Below are 20,094 nucleotides of genomic sequence, written 5' to 3' on the forward strand. Positions count from 1 at the left end.
GTTGCTGTGTGTAACTGGCTACCACATTGACCCATTTAACAACAATGACTGCACTTTAAAAATAATTCATTGGATACAAAATTCTTTGGGATGTCCTGAGAGATGTATTAAGGCATTATATAAATACAAACTCTTTCTTTCCCAAGGATGAGGTTGATAGGGTAGGGTTCCCTTGGGTCACATTATCAAGTCATGCCCTAAGTTCAACCATATTGGTAAACGACATGCAACTGCGCTCATAGGGTGACAGACAACTCAATAGACTCTGACCCACATCATTTACCTTGTCCTACCAGCTGAGATCCAATTAGACTTCCGGGAGTCACTTAAATGTACTGCCTCTTGCTGCGTGCAGATGCATATTTGCCGATAAGGAAACAGGTGGCCCTTCCTACAAGGGCGGCACTGACATGGAGCCTAGGGGGACCACGCAAACAGCACCTTGGTTAATGTCTTGTCTTAAGATGGCACCCCCAACAATGCAACAGCACCTCAGTATTGCGCTGCAGCCTTGACCATGTGCTCAAGTCCTGATGTGTATAAAAGTGAGAGTGAATATTGAGCAAAAAAAATGACAGTACGATCAGTCAAGCGGGCTGATCATTCGACTCATGCTTTGGGCACAACGCTCCTCCTGACCTAGAACCGCCAACCGAGCCAAGTTGGCACATTGGTCGCACTCAGCTCTTGTCAGCCCTGGGTGACAGTGACCAATCCTGCAGTATAGGTCTTGAAATCATCCCCCCTTCACCCCCAGCTCCCCCCCTTCCCCAGATGCTGGCCCAGCTCCGTGCATTTCAGTTGTCAATCTGAGCTTGTAAGCCTCGGTGTAAACACGGCAGCTTGTTTTCTTACCCTAGCCTGGGCCTGCTCCAGATCTACCCTCACCAGCCGCTCCCTTCGGCCCATCTCCTGCAGCAGTAGTCTGGTCCTCTCCAACTCGTCCTGGAGCTGCTCCTGGGCCTGAAACAAAACAACGCCATTTCAGTAAACTAGTTTACAGTAAGTCAAAAAAGCACGACCGGGAACAGAAGATGTAAAGAAAGAATTGCATTTACACATCACCTCATCAGAAATGTCTCAAAGCGCTTCACATATAATAAATTATTTTGGAATGCAATCACTGTTGTTATGTAGGTAAATGCAGCAGCCATTCTGTGGATAAACAGCAATGAAATGAATGTCCAGTTAATTTACTTTTGGTGGTGTTGGTTAAGGGAGGAATGTTGGCCAGGACACTTGGCAGTGTTTGCTCTTCTTCAAACACTGCCATGAGATCATTAATATCCACCTGAACCACCACAATAGGTGGCTGGGATTTTGGTTTAACTTCACATCCAAAAGACGGCACTTCTGACAATGCAGCATTCCCTCAGTAGTGAACTGGGAGTATCAGCCTAGATTTGTGTGCTCAAGTCCTGGAGTGGGTTTGGAAACCATCACCTTCTGACTCAAAAGCAACTGAGCCAAGCTGACAGCTAAATTTAAATTAGTGAAAATTAAATTTAGAACAGAACTTCTATACTCCAAGGGTGAGAAATGTTTGGGACAATCTGCCAGGCAGGGGAAAATAAAAGCTTAAATATTGGATGGGGAGTTCAAAATGAATTGGGAGAGTTGGAATGTTAGAGGGATGAGCTTCAATGGGAGAGATACAGTACCAGAGGGTCAAGCTTCAATAGGAGAGTTAGGGTACTAGAGGGCTATCAGAGGGCTGGATGGCCTTTTCTGGTTCTTTACTTTTCTTAAAGGTCTTGTGGTGTACAGGGTCATAGGTCAATTTTTGCTATTTTATTTTTATTCAAAAACAATTTCAAGGATCTTTTAATGGTTTAAAATAAGAATAAGGATACTTGTGTTTTATTATTAATAATGGCCAGGAATCAATAATAGGAGCATGAGATTATTGATACAATTACTGCGCCAAGGCCTGATAGTCCAAGGAAATAACATTTGAGAGTCTTCCCAGGTCATTAACTGAGCCACTCCCTTGATCCAATTTCAGCTTTGAGTTTAATCAGTTTATTCCCCACTCGAAACCTAAAGTCCAGGTCATTAGAAACTCAACATATTCAGCTCTGATTCTGCAATAAGTGCATCTGTGACATACTTTACTATCTATGATTTACCATCTTGTGGGTAAGTCACATTGTGTCGTATCCCTGCACTTCTTCAAGGGTCAGAACTTCAAGTTCCTCCAATCACTTTACGTTCTATGAGTAACGTACCTAGTAAAGTCTCCGGTTCGACCCCTGGGCCGTGCTGAGTTAACTGATTTCAGCCAAACCAGCATTTGGGGTTCTACAATCTACAACAGGCCTCAGCACTCCTGGGTTAAGGAGGGGAAAAAACGGTCAGGATTCCTGCTCCAGACTGCTGTCCAGTGACTCCGGCTGGAAAATGCACAAGTGCATGTGTGGATCTTAGGCGAGGGTGGAATCAGGCTCGGCAACAATATCCTCCACAGTCGAGTATCCTGATGACACTCCCTGTTCAGACACACACATGAAGAATGGGCATTTGGGTGAAATATTGGAGGGCATCCAACACCTATGGAACTGTACCCCAGCCCGAGGCAGCATCTTTGGGAAAGGTACGGAAAAATAAGTTGAGTACTTGGAGCCTACCAGTCTCTCCTCGGCTACGCTGGTCTTCATGTCCTCCTGTTCACTGCGGAGCTGCTTGATCTCCGACTCTAGCTTTTTCAATCGGCTCTCCAGTTGTTTCACATTCTGACACAAACACAAAAACTTTTTAAATTTTGTCCCCCTCCAGTTATGTTCTCCTGTCTTACTTAATTCCGTAGAATATCAGGAAGCCGAGATTGAGAAAAGACCATTCGGCTCTTCAAACCCTCTCCTCCCCCAGACCGTGGACAATCTACCCTATCGTGGACTGTACCCCACCCATTCAACCTCCTGAGGGGAAGTTCTGTATAAATATTCCCTGATCCCCAAAGGGAATTAAGCAAAACTCCAGAACATTCATCCATCTTCACATCTCCACTATTCAACCCTGGCCTGCTATCTGCTCACCCACCTCCACAGCTAACACTTTCTCCACCACCAGCCCCCCGACTTATTCCCATGGAGTATTTGAGCACCTCAGTCTGTACCTGACTTACAACCTATGATCCCATTCCCAACCAGCACCTTTTGAAGTGCTATTCGACTGAACATCAACTGTTACTGGTGGGAGTCTGTTCCAAATCCAATGCCCTGTGAAGAGAAAACGGTTTCCCTTAAACCTAAGTCTGATTTGTACCGTGCACCCTTGCCTGATGCAGAATACAGGCACCTGTTCTCAGCTCTGCGATAACCCTGTATTTGAATGGGCCGTTCGGAGCACTATAGGTTCTAACAGCTCCTTCATCTTCCCTCTTCCTGGTACAATAACCTCTCCTTCACTTTCCTCGAAACAACATGACCAACACCAGGAATGCCTGGTCCCAGCAGACCACCTAAACGGAGCCCATTCAATACTTCCGTGGAATAAAACTCGATTATTAGAGAACCACAGAGTACAAATTACGATTGGTGCCGTTCTTGGCCTATCGCTTGCGTTAAAATGGCAGTGGGAAGAATTTGGCACGCACGTGTTACAAGAGTCGGCATCTTCAAGACAGGAGGGTAGAAAATCAGAGGAGGGGAGGACTAAATAAACCAAAAAACTCTGATCAGATGACGATGCACCTTTCCAGCTTCACTCACATGCCTGTGGGTCACCAGTTCCTTCTCTTTGGTCACCAGCTCCTCCTGATGATTCTTGGTTTCTCTCATTCTAGAAAACTGAACCAGAAAGGAATTTTATTTAGGAAGTTAACACAAAGAACTGAAAGGGATTCGCTCAAGACAGGTCCACGCTCTCTAGAGAAGACAACTCCAAATGTCCAGGCCAACTCTGAAAATGGCTACGTTGATGCTCTCCCAGTGCTAATTTATCCAGTGAGTGGCTGAGCCATGCAGGGCAAGATGGGCCAAGATTCAATCCCAGGTCTGTGCAGAGTTAGCTGATCACAGTGGGGGCAGCAAATGAGGAGCTATAATTGGCCTCAGTGCCCCTGGTTTGCTTTAACATTAACCCATTTTGATCCTGCTCTTCGCCTTTCCTTCCTCCCCCAGTGCCTACCTTGGCCGACATGGCTGCCAGCTGACCGTCCTTCTCTCGTATCTCTTTTCTCTGTTTCTCTACCTCCGCGTTTACCCGCAGCAGTTGGTGCTCCTTGGCAGTGATGTCACGCTGCAAGCTGGTCACCAGCCCTGTACAGGACGAGCACAAAATCGTCAGGACAATTTGGAAACAGAATTTCTCACCCGCCCTACAGTGCCCGTTACTGATGCAGTGTACCACCTGCTTGTCGCGGACCCGGTGATGTACCCGCATGACACATTGACCTGGTCTTTTACCCACCTGTTATACTGACCCCACTATTACTTGCACTGATCCCATGCATTGCCCATCTGCCTGGTCTATTACTCACCTGTCATTGACCCTGGGGCGATTTTAACCCTACCTGCCCAGCAGAAACGGGCAATTAAAATCGCCCAAGGAGCTTCCCTGTCCACAGTCGCCAGATTCTGATTTTCACCTGCTCTCCTCAGTGGGCGTCAAGGACGCCTGCCCAAAACTGGCAGGGTCCTTTTAAACATGTTCATATCAGGTCCTGATGATGTCATCAGGATCTGACTGCAATTTTTACTCGTCGGCCTGAGGGGGAAGGGGCAGTGAGTTTCCCGCCAGGCCAAGCCAGTGGCAAAGTGGATCGGAGCCCCACAAGGAAAGCTTAGGCCTCCCGTCACTTACCTGCCGTCGGCAGACAGGCTCCATGATTCTGGATCCTTCCTGCTAACTTCTCAGCCGGAATGGGTTAGGAAGTCGGCCGGCAGCATTAAATAAGACCCGGGGGTTAAAGTTCTGGAGCACCAAAATTCACCCGCTGCAAACTGGTCTCAGTTAAAATCGGGGTCTCAGTTTATTACCCGGCTGTCGCCCTGACACCGTGTATCATTCACCTGACACTGACACCGTGTTATTCACCTGATACTGACACCGTGTATCATTCACCTGACACTGACACCGTGTATCATTCACCTGACACTGACACCGTGTATCATTCACCTGACACTGACACCGTGTATCATTCACCTGATACTGACACCGTGTATCATTCACCTGATACTGACACCGTGTATCATTCACCTGACACTGACACCGTGTATCATTCACCTGACACTGACACCGTGTATCATTCACCTGACACTGACACCGTGTATCATTCACCTGACACTGACACCGTGTATCATTCACCTGACACTGACACCGTGTATCATTCACCTGATACTGACACCGTGTATCATTCACCTGATACTGACACCGTGTATCATTCACCTGACACTGACACCGTGTATCATTCACCTGATACTGACACCGTGTATCATTCACCTGATACTGACACCGTGTATCATTCACCTGACACTGACACCGTGTATTATTCACCTGTCACCCTGACACCGTGTATCATTCACCTGATACTGACACCGTGTATCATTCACCTGACACTGTGTATTATTCACCTGTCACCCTGACACCGTGTATTATTGACCTGACACTGACACCGTGTATTATTCACCTGACACTGACACCGTGTATTATTCACCTGTCACTGTCTATTATTGACCTGTCACCCTGACACTGTATTATTCACCTGACACTGACACCATGTGTTATTCACCTGACAGTGTATTATTCACCTGACACTGACACCGTGTGTTATTCACCTGTCACTTGACACCGTGTGTTATTCACCTGACACCTGACACCGTGTGTTATTCACCTGACACTGACACCGTATGTTATTCACCTGTCACTTGACACCGTGTGTTATTCACCTGACACCTGACACAGTGTATTATTCACCTGACACTGACACCGTGTGTTATTCACCTGTCACTGACACCGTGTGTTATTCACCTGTCACTGACACCGTGTTATTCACCTGACACCGTGTGTTATTCACCTGTCACTGACACCGTGTGTTATTCACCTGACACCGTGTGTTATTCACCTGACACCGTGTGTTATTCACCTGTCACTGACACCGTGTGTTATTCACCTGTCACTGACACCGTGTTATTCACCTGACCCCGTGTGTTATTCGCCCGTCACTGACCCCGTGTGTTATTCGCCCGTCACTGACCCCGTGTGTTATTTGCCCGTCACTGACCCCGTGTGTTATTCGCCCGTCACTGACCCCGTGTGTTATTCGCCCGTCACTGACCCCGTGTGTTATTCGCCCGTCACTGACCCCGTGTGTTATTTGCCCGTCACTGACCCCGTGTGTTATTCGCCCGTCACTGACCCGGGGTATTACCCGCCCGTCACTGACCCGGGGTATTACCCGCCCGTCACTGATTCAGTGTATTTCCTACCTAGTGGGCTATGTTGCTCTCCTACCTGTGATAATATTATTGTCTTTCTTCAGCTTTACAGTTTCGTTCTTCAGTTTAACGATCTCCAGATCTCTCTCAGTCAGAGAATGCCGCATGACCTCACTGGACCCCTCCTGAAGCTTGGTAATCTTTAACAAAAGAAGCAAAGAGGGAATGTGATTATTCGTCTTCCTTTGTCAGACACGGTTGGGTCAGCACCCACCCTCACACTGCACGATTTACACCGAGTCACACAGACCAGAGGTTCCAGATGCAATCACTAGTCAATGCTGGTCTCAGCCTGGGCAGCAGCTCATACAGTTGGCCTCAGCAGCCCTGAAGTAGGGAGAGGAAAATCAGCCAGGTTTGCTGCGTCTAATCGCCATCCAATGACCTCTGTTAGAAAGTGCGGTGTGTGCGAGTACACATGTGCGCGTGTAAAGAATTCGGGCGAGGACACCTCTGGCAGCTTTGGAGGCTGCAGATGTGAATTATTAACATTCTAACTGCTGGAACGATGGCTGTGAAGAACGAGGAGATTATGTCGACCTCAATAGGAGTATCTAATTTTATTACTTTCTTGAAATTTTTCCAGGTGCAGCTTCTGATCTGTAAAAAGGGAGAGAACTCGGAGGTGTCTGCAGGAATTCAAAATCTGCAACTGGACAAGTTAAATATGGTGTCAGAACAAACCTCTGGGTAATGCTGGCACCTGCTGCCCAAAATCACCAGAGACTGCAGTTTTGTTCCCATTGCAGTGAGCACAGGTTTCACCCGTTCCCATTCATTATACTGTAAATACACTGCACAACAATGCAATTCATGGTAAACAATGCAAACGGTGTACCTGATCTTTCAGGGTCTCAATTTCCTCCTTTTTGGCATCAATGTCGCACCCTAAAGTCAGTAATTGCTGCGTGATTTCTAGGTCGTTCTGGCTGGGACTCATCTGGGCCAACTGGTGCTTCAAGGCAGCAATCTCATCGCGCAGGTTGGCAATAATGGTGTCTTTGCGCTTGGACTCGTTTTCAAAAACACAGAGGCGGCTAATCTCATCCCCCATTCTCAGCATTCGTTGGTCCTGCAATTGATAATATGCACAAGCTATTACTGAATTAGAAAGCCCTGACACTCATATAGAAGGTAAGTGTATTTATAGGTTGCACTTGGTCCATGTGATCTTCTGGACTGGTTTCAATCACCTGAGGGGTTCGGAGAGGGATTTTACAGAGTATTTTTTCCCTTATTGGCCCTGGGATTTTCTCTGGATTTTTGCCTCTCCCATGAGATTACATGGCTGCGGGAGTGGGTGTGAGCTGGGGGGAGGAGTTCGGGGGATGGAAGAAGTGCTTAGCCATGGTGGTCCAGTCATCATGGTGTGGGGCAGGCTTGATGGACCAACTGCTCTTTTCCTGCCCAATTCGTACACTCGGTGAGTTTGAAGAATGAAATTAAAGCTTTGACCTACGGCCAGTCCTGAATTAGCTGGTCTCAGCTGTCGGCAGCAGTAGGGGTGATACAATTGGACCCATCAACCCCCTGGGCTAGGGAGAGGAAAATCAGCCAGCGTTCCCCTACCCAGTAGTGACCCCCCCACCCTTACAGGAAAGTGTGTTTGGGCACTGGGGTGAGGACGGGATCAGGCTCAGCTACAATGCCTTTTCACTGGGAATTAAACGGTCGTTACACACTGTCTAGGTTAACACATGAAGAGTGGCAACTCGGGTGAGGTGCTGGAGGGCAGCTGGCACCTGAGGAACTGTACACAAAAAGACTTACATTTATATAGCGACTTTCATGACTTCACGACGTCCCAAAGCGCTTTACAACCAATAAAGTACTTTTGAAGTGTAGTCGTGTTATAATGTAGGAAATGCGGCAGCCAATATGTGTACAGTAAGATCCCACAAACAGCAATGAGATAATGACCACACCATATGTTTTGGTTGAGGAATAAATGTTGGCCAGAACACCAGGAGAGCTTCTCTGCTCTTCTTCAAAATAGTGCCGTGGGATCTTTTATGCCCAAGAGTGTCATCGGCTTAACATCTCATCCAAAGGATGGCAACTCAGACAGTGCAGCACTCCCTCGCTACTGCACTGGGAGTGTCAACCTAGATTATGTTCTCAAGTCTCTGGATTGGGACTTGAACCCACAACCTTCTGACTCAGAGAGTGCTACCCACTGAGCCATGGCTGACACCAAGCACAAGTCAGCATCTTCAGGAGAGCATTAAAGGTTCATATGACTGAAGGAAATTCAATTAGAGGATATCCTGTGGCATTGCTCATGGTGCCAGTACTGACGGGACATGGACGGGGTAGTGGGAGTCTTAAGGGATCTTCCCAGATTTCTTTTTGACAATGCAATTGGTAGAATTTGATTGGGTTGAAAATTGAAATTGGGGAGAAAAGTTTTGTATTATATGATTGGGGAATAAAAAAAGTAGAAAAAAAAATTGGAACGTAGAAAAACTCAGAGGCTTAAACACTTAACCAGAAAGGGGGAAGAAACTTAACCAGTGTCTCGATAACTTTGTTATTATGATGGACAGATTGGACTGATAGTATTGGTGTTTGGGCAGGAATGGCAGACACATCTCACCTTCTCCTGTAAGAGCAGTTCCAAGGTCTGAGAGGTGGATAGAGGAACCCCATTCCCCACAGATCGACCCGGGGTATTAGTCCAGGCCCCTGGAGATGAGAGTAAAAACATCATTGTCATCACCACCATCAACAACAGTATTTTTATAGCGTCCCCTACTTGCACAAATACATCTCAGATCCTTTCACAATAAGGAAGAAAGGGATATAGTGGACACTGAGCATGGGAACAGGGGAGAAGAATGGAGAGGCTATGATAGGAAACTAGGGGTAGGGTTGAAGAGGAGGGTATTGAGAAGGTTTATGAATGCAGGGAGGGAGGTGGCAAGGTGGAGGGAAAGCGTTCCAGTGGCAGGAGCATAGTGCCTAACAAGCGTCTGTCAATGGTGGAGTGAGGGGTAAGGAGAGGTCCAGTGTCACTGGATCAGAGGGAATGAGGGGCCAGTGCTCAAGAAGTGCAGAGAACAAGGGACGTAGAGAATTTTAGTGTCAGAGGAGAGGAAGGTTTCAGTTCAGTGGGGAGAATGGAAAACATTTATCTACGTGTCTACTTGGCTCAGTGGAAGCGCTCATGCCTCTGCTTTCAAGCCCCACTCCAGGACTTGAGTACATAATCAAGGTTGACACTCTGGTGCAGTACTGAGGGGATGCTGCTTGTTCAGAGGTGCTATCCTGCGGACAAGATGTTAGATGGAGGCCCTGTGCATGCTCAGTTGAATGTTAAAGAAGAACAGGGATATTGGCTCCTTTCCCAGTCAACATCCTTCCATCAACATCACTAAAACAGATGGTCATTCATTGCATTGCTGCTTGTGGGGCGATACTACTGTATTCTACTACATAACGAGAGTGACTGCAGGTGAAGCACTGGATAATTTCAGTTGAAGAGCTAGCACCAGTATGATGGGCCGAATGGCTCTTTCTCTGCTGTAATATCTATGTTTCTGAGAGTTGTGATAAGGGTACATAGAAATGTTATTAATAATATTCAGGGCTAAATTTCATAATAATATACTTGCATTTTCATAGCACCACATCATATTTATTGAAACCTCTCAAAAATGTTTTCAGAATTATTTTTTATTTAATTAAGCGCAGTGACTGTTGTTGTGTAGGCAAACCCAGCAGTCCTTTTGCACACAGTAAGATCCCACACACAGCAGTGAGATGAGTGAACAGCTGAGCTACCTTTGGTGGTGTTGACTGGCTGAGAGAGGAACAAAGACCGGGGGACACGTGGCAGAATTCCCTGCTCTTCAAATAGTGCCTAATGCTCGCATCTACATTTTCTTTCGCTTAAAATTAGCTAATTCCCCGTACAGAACAGCTGCAGCTAACAGCGCAGAGTCAACTCCCTGCTAACCGACTGCACAATACATTCAGAGGACACTGTTGTGAGTTAACGCAGTTCTATGAAATGCTGGGGATCGGATGCTGTTGATTCTGCCCCCTCTATCAGTCAGATTCCACAACCCCGGCTAAAACAGACAAATAACCGCACATTTGGAAGCACGTGCATGTGCAACTGTTGAAAAGACAAGGTTCACAACTCTCATTTTTGGCTTTCTGTTATCATCTGAGAACAGTCCATGCAGGCCAATGACATGAACAGAAGATGATCCATTCACAGAGTCTCCAAAAGGTGTCACATTGGGCTTTTGGAGAGTGGTGGACGGGGGGAGGGAGGGTGAGAGAAAGGGTCGGTTTCTGGAACAGCCAGAAACGGTTTGCCCAGAGAATTCAGTGTCACAGCTGCTTGAACTGCCTCCCTAGAAAACTCGACCTGCAGCAAAATGCAACATCTGCTGCGTCGTGAGCCATTGTAATGGAGTTTCAACACATGTTATGCTTAAGAAAAGGGATATTTCCAGCAACTATAGATACTAAGAACAAAGGTGGGCCCAGCACTGAGGCCTAGCATACTCCACTTTGAATCCTTCTCCAATCCAAGCAGCGCTCAGGTCACCTTTGTTCCCTGTCAGTGGTGACATGACGTGATTGTGTCATTTGCAATGCCCATTTTAATCAGCACTTGTACCTCGTCTCACTGTGGGAGGGCTGCTGCTGATGTCCGCGGGGTGGCTGGTGGTCACCCGCCTGCTGCCTGCGCTCGCAGCCCGGTTTCTCAGGGGCGGGTGGGGGACTGTCGCGCTGCCTCCTTGAATCCAGCCGTTTGGTGCACCGGTGGAGTTCTGAGCGGGGAGCACAGGAAGCTGGGAGGCTGCAGCAGGGGAAGAGTAGGGCTTGGGATCCTTGATAAGCTGAAGGTGCCCAGGCCACACAGATCGCTGACTCACTGGAGGACAAAACACCTGAGGGGAAAAGAAACGACGTTTGAACGTCAAACACTTATCAGAATAACGAGAAATGTTGACATTTGTAGCAGCCTTTGAACACTTGCCTCAACATGTCCAACCAATGTAGAGCAGCAATCAACACAGCCAATAAAATATTGAACTATGTAAGCAAAACAATAGAACACAAATCAGAGTAGTGTGCACTGGTCAGAACACACCTGGAGTACTGTGTCCAATTCTGGTTATGAAGACACAAAGGAGGCATTCATGTGTTGGAGGCAGTGCAAAGAAGAGTCACAAGACTCGAAACCTCGTGTTAGAGGTCTGCGTTATCAGGAAAGACTGGGGAAATTTGGGCTCTTCATACTTTGAAAGTAGGTGTTTGAGAAGAGCTCTTACAGGGATATACAAGATAGTTGAAGGGTGTGGAGGAGCAGAGAGACCATGGGGTTCACACATCAATCCCTGAAAATGTGAGTGCAAGTAGATAAAACCATAAAAAGGCCAACGGCATCTTAAATAGGGTCACAGAGTACAAGAGTAGAGAAGTAATGATTAAAATTGTACAAAACAATGTTCAGGCCACAGTTTGAGTATTGTGTATAGTTGGGCATAATAACAGGGATGGGAAACTATAGTTATGAGGAGAGACTTGATACAAGAACATAAGAAATAGGCCATACAGCCCCTCGAGCCTGCTCCTCCAGTCAATAAGATCGTGGCTGATCTTCTAGCTCAACTCCAATTTCCCGCCCTATCCCATACCGCTTGATTCCCTTAGTGTCCAAAAATCTATCGATCTCAGTCTTGAATATACTCAATGACTGAGTATCCACAGCCCTCTGGGGTAGAGAATTCCAAAGACTCATCACCCTCTGAGTGAAGAAATTTTTCTTCATCTCGGTCCTAAATGGCTGATCCCTTATCTTGAGACTATGACCCCTATTTCCAGACTCTCCAGCCAGAGGAAATAAGCGTGTTTATACATTTTAATTACTTATAAATATAAATATACTGAGACCATTTCTACTGGAGCCGAGAAGACTAAGAGAAGATTTAATTGAGGTATTTAAAAAATATAAATGGTTGTGATTGTGAATAGGTAAAGACTATTTCCACTGGCTGGGGACTCAGTGACAAGGGGTCATCAATTTAAAATTGTTTCTCAGAGAGAGAGGAGATAGATTAGAGGAAATGTCTTAATGCAGAGGGTTATAGGAGCATGGAATGCTTTGCCGAAAAGGAATGGTTGAGGCAGAGACCATTGCATTCTTTAAGGAAAGATTGGATAAAAAAATTTGAAGCAGAAGAAGATACAAGGCTATGGGGAGAGAATGGGGCAGTGGGATTAGTTTTGGATTGCTCGAGCAAAGAGCCAGCACAGACACAATGGGCCGAATGGCTTACTTCTATGCCGTAAATCTCCATGGTTCAATGCTAAACTAAGGTGGATTGAATAGCCTTCCTTGTCCGCAATGATATTGTAACTGCACTGTCTCTCTGTGTATAAAGCCTACGCTACAATTAACTACTAGCATGGTTATCAGTTTTTGTGGCAATTCTCGCCCTCCTCCTGAAGGTGTTGACTCTTGGTGAGATAAGGTTTCACAGGCACCAGCAGCCCTCTAATATCTCACCCAAGTGGTCATTCCTGGTGTGTGAGCCCTCGACAAGGAATATCGGCAGGCTATTCAAACATGGGGGCTTCACAGCATTTTCCAACAGAAGTCACTGGCTCCTAATTAGGAGTAGGAATCCAGGCCAATTTTCGGTTCCCCAGCTCAAGGGTGCTGAGGCCAATTGTACCAAACCAACCACTGCCCTAGCTGAGATCAGCTAACCGCACAGGCCAGGGACTGAAACGGAGACCTTCCTGGTCTGTTTTGAAAAGCCTAGGTTGGTGTGATCCATTGATTACTTCATGATCTACCCTGCCTTCTCTCCCGCTTTTTTCAATCTTGGTGGTGTCCATTCCAGACTTAAAAAATAGGTTCCCAAAGATTGTTGCTGTTTTACTGTAGAATACTACACTGCGACTGTTAGTAGTGAATGGATGTACAACAGAAATGGTGTCACAAAGTGGATCAAACATTCTGCTACATGCCAATCCCAGGGCATGACTGAGAGAAGGCGTAGGGCAGGGGCTGGACTCTTCCACAGGGTGAGAGGTGGGTGTTAAAACTAGACTGGGTATCTTTAGTGGGCTAATCTCACATGCCCCTGGTAACTAGCCCAAGAGCTAGTTGGGCTCCTAGGCACAAACTGAGCCGCCCTCCTAGCAACTGCATAGCCCAGACGGTAGGGACCGATGAAAGAAAATTGGGAAGAGGTAGAAGAAATTATCATGCCGTCAAAAAAAAAAGTTTTTAAAACAATATTACGGTCATTTAAACTTTTGCTACAAACCTTCCGTTCTCTCCCACCTCCTGCAGGTGTTTCTGTAAGTATTACTTTGCCTGCAAAAACTACCAAAACAAAATCATTGCTCCACAATGGTTCAATGGATAAATGCACCACCCCTGTGCTGAATCAGCTGGGGAACTACAATTGCCTCAGCGTTCCTGGTTAGGAAGGGGAACATTAGTCAGGGTTGCCGATCCTGATCGCTAGTCAATGACCCTAGCTGGAAAGCGTGCATGTGAACAGTGGCTAAATACAGGCTTGGCTGTGAGGCCCCTCTGTCACTCAATGTCTAGGCTCACAAATGAAGAATGGCCATTTTGGAGAGGAACTGTACTCCAAAAAAAAAGGCTTGCATTTACATAGCGCTTTTCACAACCTCAGGACATTCCCAAAGTGTTTTACGGCCAATTAAGTACTTTTTTTTGAAGTGTAATTACCATTGTAATGTAGGAAACACGGCAGCCAATTTGCGCCCAGCTAGGTCCCACAAACAGCAATGTGATAAATGACCAGATAATCTGTTTTAGTGATGCTGGTTGAAGAATAATTATTGTCTAGGGCGCCAAGAGAACTCCCCAACTCCTTTTCAAAGTAGTGCCATGGGATCTTTTACGTCCATCTGTGAGGGCAGACGGGGCCTCGGTTTAACGTCTCATCCAAAAGACGGCACCTCCAACAGTGCATCACTCCCTCAGTACTGCACTGCAGTGTCAGCCGAGATTTTGTGCTCAAAAAGTGAAGTGGGATTTGAATGCACAGCCTTCTGACTCTGATCCACACCCGACACCCCAACATGAGTCAGTCCCTTCAGGAGAAAGTTCATACTGTTACTCCATAAACACTGTGGCTTCTTTCTGGCCATTTCACTCACCGGAGGAACAGTCTCTACCACCAGCTCATAAGTGTCAGCCCCAAATCCAAAACGTAGCAAGTCTCCTGGCGCCAGTCGCACCGCTGCATTCTGGATACGACAGTCATTAACAAAAGTTCCGCTTGAGGAGTTCAGATCCTGAAGAACAAAACAGTTCTCGGAGTCGCTCATCTCGATCAGAGCATGACGATCTTCAATCCCTCCAGTCTGAGAGAGGGGGAGAGAGATTCAATGATAAAATGTAAATGCACTTATGTGGTGTCTTTCATGTTAAAACATTGCAAAGCATTTCACACACAAATTAATTACTCCGAAGTGTAAAACTGCTGTGTTGCAGGTAAAATGGGCAGCCATTCTGCACACAGCCACATCCCATACACAACAATGAAATGATTGACCAGGAATGTGGACCAAGACACTCGAACACGGCGCAAACATGATGGGCCGAATGGCCTCCTTCTGTGCTGTAAATTTTCTATGATTCTATGAATGCGCTGCTCTTCTTCAAATAACACCATGGAACGTACAACAATGCAGCATTGGAGTGTCAGCCTAGATTATGTGCTCAAGTCCCGGAGCTGGGCTTGAACCCACAACCTTCTGACTGAAGAAATATGCAAACTAATGATGGCATTAAAGAACAAGCAAAGTAACAATGGTCATACAAGAGGATTCATAAACAGTCGAGACGTGTCCAAAACCAAGACCTTCCCCTCTTCTACTGGGGTGTAGTTACAGAGATACCAACAGCCCTTCACTATGTCACCCAAGTGCCCATTCTTCATGTGCCAGTCTAGCCATTGAGTGTCAGCAGGACAGTCAACCATGGGGAGCCTTACAGCAGAGCCTGACCTGTCCTCACCAGGTATCTACACACACATACTTTCCAGCAGGAGTCACTGGATAATGATGAGGAGAAGGAACCCAGGCTGATTTTTCCCCTTCCTAACCCAGGGGCATTGAGGTCAGTTATATAGCCCATATCACCCTCCTGGCTAAGAATAGCTCAATCAGTACAGACTGGGAATCAGGCTTGGGACTTTCCCGGGGAAGGAGGGGGGAAACCTAATTCTGTTGGAGCAAAATCCTGAAACACTGGAGCAAAAATATATTTTATTCTTATAATTTTTTTTGCACTCTTCCTCGCAACCTCACTCATGGAACGTGTCATTGGACAATAAAAATAAGCAAATACAATCTAATGCAATGGTTCTCAAAACAATGGCAACACATTACACCAAAAAATCTCAGTCCCCTCTATCCCTCTAATGGCAACTTTTTCCATATGCATCTTTTACCTTTTGTGTCTCTCTCTGTTCTCCTTCTCTCCTTCCCTTCTCATCTCCTTCTGTTTCTCTCCTCTTTTATTTCACTCTGCCCCTAACAGTTCTCTCTCTCTCCCGGTTCATTCTTTCTCTGTCCTTTTCTGGTTCATTTTCCCTACCTTTCTGGGTTGTTTGCACTCTTTTTCTCCTTCTCTGGTTTGCCCACTTGCCATTTCTGGTTTAGACACTCACTCTCTTTCTCCTTTTCTTGATCACACTCCCTCATTCTAGTTCACTCTCTTTCTCTCTTTTCTGGGTCACTCAGGCTCTACCTCTCTCCTCTTCCCTTCGCCCTTCCTCACTTCTCTTTGTCCTTTCTCTCTTATTATCTCTTCTTAGGAGGATTTTGGGTTGGAAAGAAAGCAGGCTCCACTGGGGCCAAGGCCAAAGTGGTGGGAATGGGCAGGGCCGTTAAGGCTGGGGGAAGAGAGTGGGACGGGGGCGTTAAGGCTGGGGGAAGAGAGTGGGACGGGGGCGTTAAGGCTGGGGGAAGAGAGTGGGACGGGGGCGTTAAGGCTGAGGGAAGAGAGTGGGACGGGGCCGTTAAGGCTGAGGGAAGAGCGTGGGACGGGGGCGTTAAGGCTGGGGGAAGAGAGTGGGACGGGGCCGTTAAGGCTGAGGGAAGAGAGTGGGACGGGGGCGTTAAGGCTGGGGGAAGAGAGTGGGACGGGGGCGTTAAGGCTGGGGGAAGAGAGTGGGACGGGGCCGTTAAGGCTGGGGGAAGAGAGTGGGACGGGGCCGTTAAGGCTGGGGGAAGAGAGTGGGACGGGGCCGTTAAGGCTGGGGGAAGAGAGTGGGACGGGGGCGTTAAGGCTGGGGGAAGAGAGTGGGACGGGGCCGTTAAGGCTGGGGGAAGAGAGTGGGACGGGGGCGTTAAGGCTGGGGGAAGAGAGTGGGACGGGACTGTTGCAGTGGGAGTGGCCGGAGCCAACGTGACCACAACTCTCTGTGTACAAAAGACAAAATATCCATAACCTTGTTCATTGAGATGACTGAAGAAAGCTGCAGAATGGAGCAATATCAGTTACCACCGAGCCATGTATTGTGAATCAGATGGAACGATGAACTCCCAGTGCCCTACTCCCACATCACTGAAAAACATTTCTACTGCCCCCAATGTTCTGCTTAAGATCAAATAGCGGAAGACTTCAAAGTTCCTTTGTATTTGGCCAACTTTAAGCCACACACCACGAAGCCTCTTGTCACCTCATTTCCTGCCCCAGGAGGCAACATGCAGGTCATTCGACCCTGATCCGTGCTGCCCACCCACTTCACTCTCTGGATTTTTGAAAATGGCGCCAGGTACTGAAAGTCACCCCACCCGTCTGCTCTCCCCTCAGGGCCCCCACACGGTGTAACATCAGCGCCCAACACTCCTCACCTGCAAACACAAGTCAGATTCCTCGAGTCGTCCGACGGATGTGGTTTTGGCTTTAAGTGCGTAGATCCCATTGGAGCTTTTTAAATAACCCTTCATGCCGTCGCCTGTTATCTGTGACTAAATTAGACAGAAATGTTGACAGTACTAGAAAGAGCTGCTATACCAAAGCAGGTGGCAGGGTATGGTAGAGCAGTGATTATGGGGCCACCATGTTGCTTAGTGGGCTGATACCAGAAAAACGTGACTTTTAATGCCCTCTGAAGAGGCCTGGCACACGCCATTCATTGTAAAAAAAACAATTGATCAAGAAGGCCCACCACCATATTCTCAGGGCAATAAATGTGACTTTGACAAAACCACCAACCTCCTGCGAACAAATAAAAAAAATTGATACAGCTTTCTCTCTAGTTTATTTTGTACAATAATTAAAATTTATTGGGGTGGGGGGTCAGTCTCTGCCTGGTACCTTACCCTATTCTTCACGTACCAGTCCAGACTCAGCAAGGCTCAGCAGGATATCCAACTGTGGAAGGCGTCACAGACGAGCCCTATCCTGTCCTTACAGGAGCCACTGGAGAATCAGGAGCAGGAACCCAGGCTGATTCCTCCCCACCCCCCTTCTTTCCTCAGCCCAGAGGTGTGGACGGCCGGGCAGAGATCCCCTGTTGCTACCCGAGTTGAGATCAGCTTGGCCAGCATGATCTGGGAATCGAACCTGCCACACTCCTGCTCTCTGTGGCTCCCTGGGAGGGGTGTATCTGCCGCCTCCTCTCCTCTAGCCATGGGATTTATTGTTTTAAGATATTCATTGCAGATAGAATAAAATCTGCACATAAGATTGGCAGATAAAGGAGAGTCGCAGCCAGTCTCTGACCCGCCGCCGCTCCCTGCGGGGGACCACGTTCGATACAATGTAACTAACCCGGAATGTTGCAGATTCGCAGCCCCGCCCCCTCCCCGCACACTCACTCACACTGATGCACACTCACTCACACTGATACACACTCACTCACACTGATACACACTCACTCACAGGGACCGCGGGATCTCCCCCTCCCCCCCGCACACTCACTCACACTGATACACACTCACTCACACTGATACACACTCACTCACAGGGACCGCGGGATCTCCCCCTCCCCCCCGCACACTCACTCACACTGATACACACTCACTCACACTGATACACACTCACTTACAGGGACCGCGGGATCTCCCCCTCCCCCCCCCCACACACTCACACTCACAGTGATACACACTCACTCACACTGATACACACTCACTCACACTGATACACACTCACTCACAGGGACCGCGGGATCTCCCCCTCCCCCCCGCACACTCACTCACACTGATACACACTCACTCACACTGATACACACTCACTCACAGGGACCGCGGGATCTCCCCCTCCCCCCCCCACACACACTCACACTGATACACACTCACTCACACTGATACACACTCACTCACAGGGACCGCGGGATCTCCCCCTCCCCCCCCCACACACACTCACACTGATACACTCACTCACACTGATACACACTCACTCACAGGGACCGCGGGATCTCCCCCTCCCCCCCCCACACACACTCACACTGATACACTCACTCACACTGATACACACTCACTCACAGGGACCGCGGGATCTCCCCCTCCCCCCCCCCACACACTCGCACTGACACACTCACTCACAGGGACCGCGGGATCTCCCCCTCCCCCCCCCCCACACACTCGCACTGACACACTCACTCACAGGGACCGCGGGATCTCCTCCTCCCCCCCCACACACACTCGCACTGACACACTCACTCACAGGGACCGCGGGATCTCCTCCTCCCCCCCCACACACACTCGCACTGACACACTCACTCACAGGGACCGCGGGATCTCCTCCTCCCCCCCCACACACACTCGCACTGACACACTCACTCACAGGGACCGCGGGATCTCCTCCTCCCCCCCCACACACACTCACACTGATCGCAGATCTCCTCCCCCACTCCTCGCACAGGTTGGCGCACCGTTTGTCGGAGTCTCAGTTGCCGTAGGCCCGTCCCCAGGGCTCTCTCTCTCTCTCTCTCCTGTTTTGAGGCCGCGTACAGCCGGTTCCATGGAAACAACAGCTCCGCCCCCAGGCAGGAGTGACAGAACGAATAGAGGGAGATAGAGACAGAGTGGTAGGGGGAGGAAGATAGAGGGGTAGGGGAGGGAGGGAGACAGAGGGCCAGGGGGAGAGGGGAAAAGGAAGTGAGATCGAGAAAGAGAACGAGATAGTTAGAGGGGAGAGAGGTGGAGGAAAATAGGGAGAAAGATGGAAAAAGTAAAGACCAAAGGGGAGGGAGGAAGGAAATGGTTAGAGGGTCCTAAGAAAGCCTCGCGTAAGAAAAGGCTTTTCAACCAATCGACTCCTCCACAGACCTCTGGTCTACCATGTACCTAATCATTAAATATCCTGTCACCCCCTCCCCACCGAAAGATAAATTACACAAAACCCCAGTAATTCCATGAAGTTGATTTGATACTCAACCCGGTTCTAAGCGCAGATGTGTCCATAGCACAAAACTGTTGAGTTAGTCGTGAAACTATCAATTGCACTCCGAAGATGAGTAGGGTGGGTCACACTTTCTCAGGACGGGATGCCAGCAGCGCGCTGGGCCGCTTGATGCTATCAGCAGGTCCTGCGGGTGGAAACAAGGCTCCAGTCACCATCAAAGGTTCCCCTCATCTTATAAGTCATGATGTGGAGATGCCGGTGATGGACTGGGGTTGACAATTGTAAACA

At 48.1% G+C, this 20,094-nt stretch overlaps 1 protein-coding gene across 2 annotated transcripts in view; it reads right to left on the bottom strand.

Moving 5' to 3' along the window:
• fhad1 (forkhead-associated (FHA) phosphopeptide binding domain 1) overlaps window positions 1–19,395 on the bottom strand; it is a 112,675-nt gene extending 93,280 nt beyond the window's left edge. For both annotated transcript variants that reach the window (XM_067970580.1, XM_067970579.1), the window contains exons 1-11: window positions 19,288–19,395; window positions 17,310–17,426; window positions 14,604–14,810; window positions 11,071–11,344; window positions 9,034–9,122; window positions 7,276–7,509; window positions 6,454–6,577; window positions 4,129–4,259; window positions 3,711–3,788; window positions 2,628–2,732; window positions 856–963 (exon numbers count right to left, since the gene is read on the bottom strand). In XM_067970580.1, coding sequence (XP_067826681.1) covers window positions 856–963; window positions 2,628–2,732; window positions 3,711–3,788; window positions 4,129–4,259; window positions 6,454–6,577; window positions 7,276–7,509; window positions 9,034–9,122; window positions 11,071–11,344; window positions 14,604–14,810; window positions 17,310–17,405 — 1,446 coding nt within the window. In that variant the 5' untranslated portion in view covers window positions 17,406–17,426; window positions 19,288–19,395. The remainder of the gene's footprint in view (window positions 1–855; window positions 964–2,627; window positions 2,733–3,710; window positions 3,789–4,128; window positions 4,260–6,453; window positions 6,578–7,275; window positions 7,510–9,033; window positions 9,123–11,070; window positions 11,345–14,603; window positions 14,811–17,309; window positions 17,427–19,287) is intronic.
• Between the last annotated feature and the right edge of the window lie 699 nt (window positions 19,396–20,094).

Source organism: Heptranchias perlo, chromosome 32, assembly GCF_035084215.1.
Source record: "Heptranchias perlo isolate sHepPer1 chromosome 32, sHepPer1.hap1, whole genome shotgun sequence".
NCBI classification, from domain to species: Eukaryota; Metazoa; Chordata; class Chondrichthyes; order Hexanchiformes; family Hexanchidae; genus Heptranchias; species Heptranchias perlo.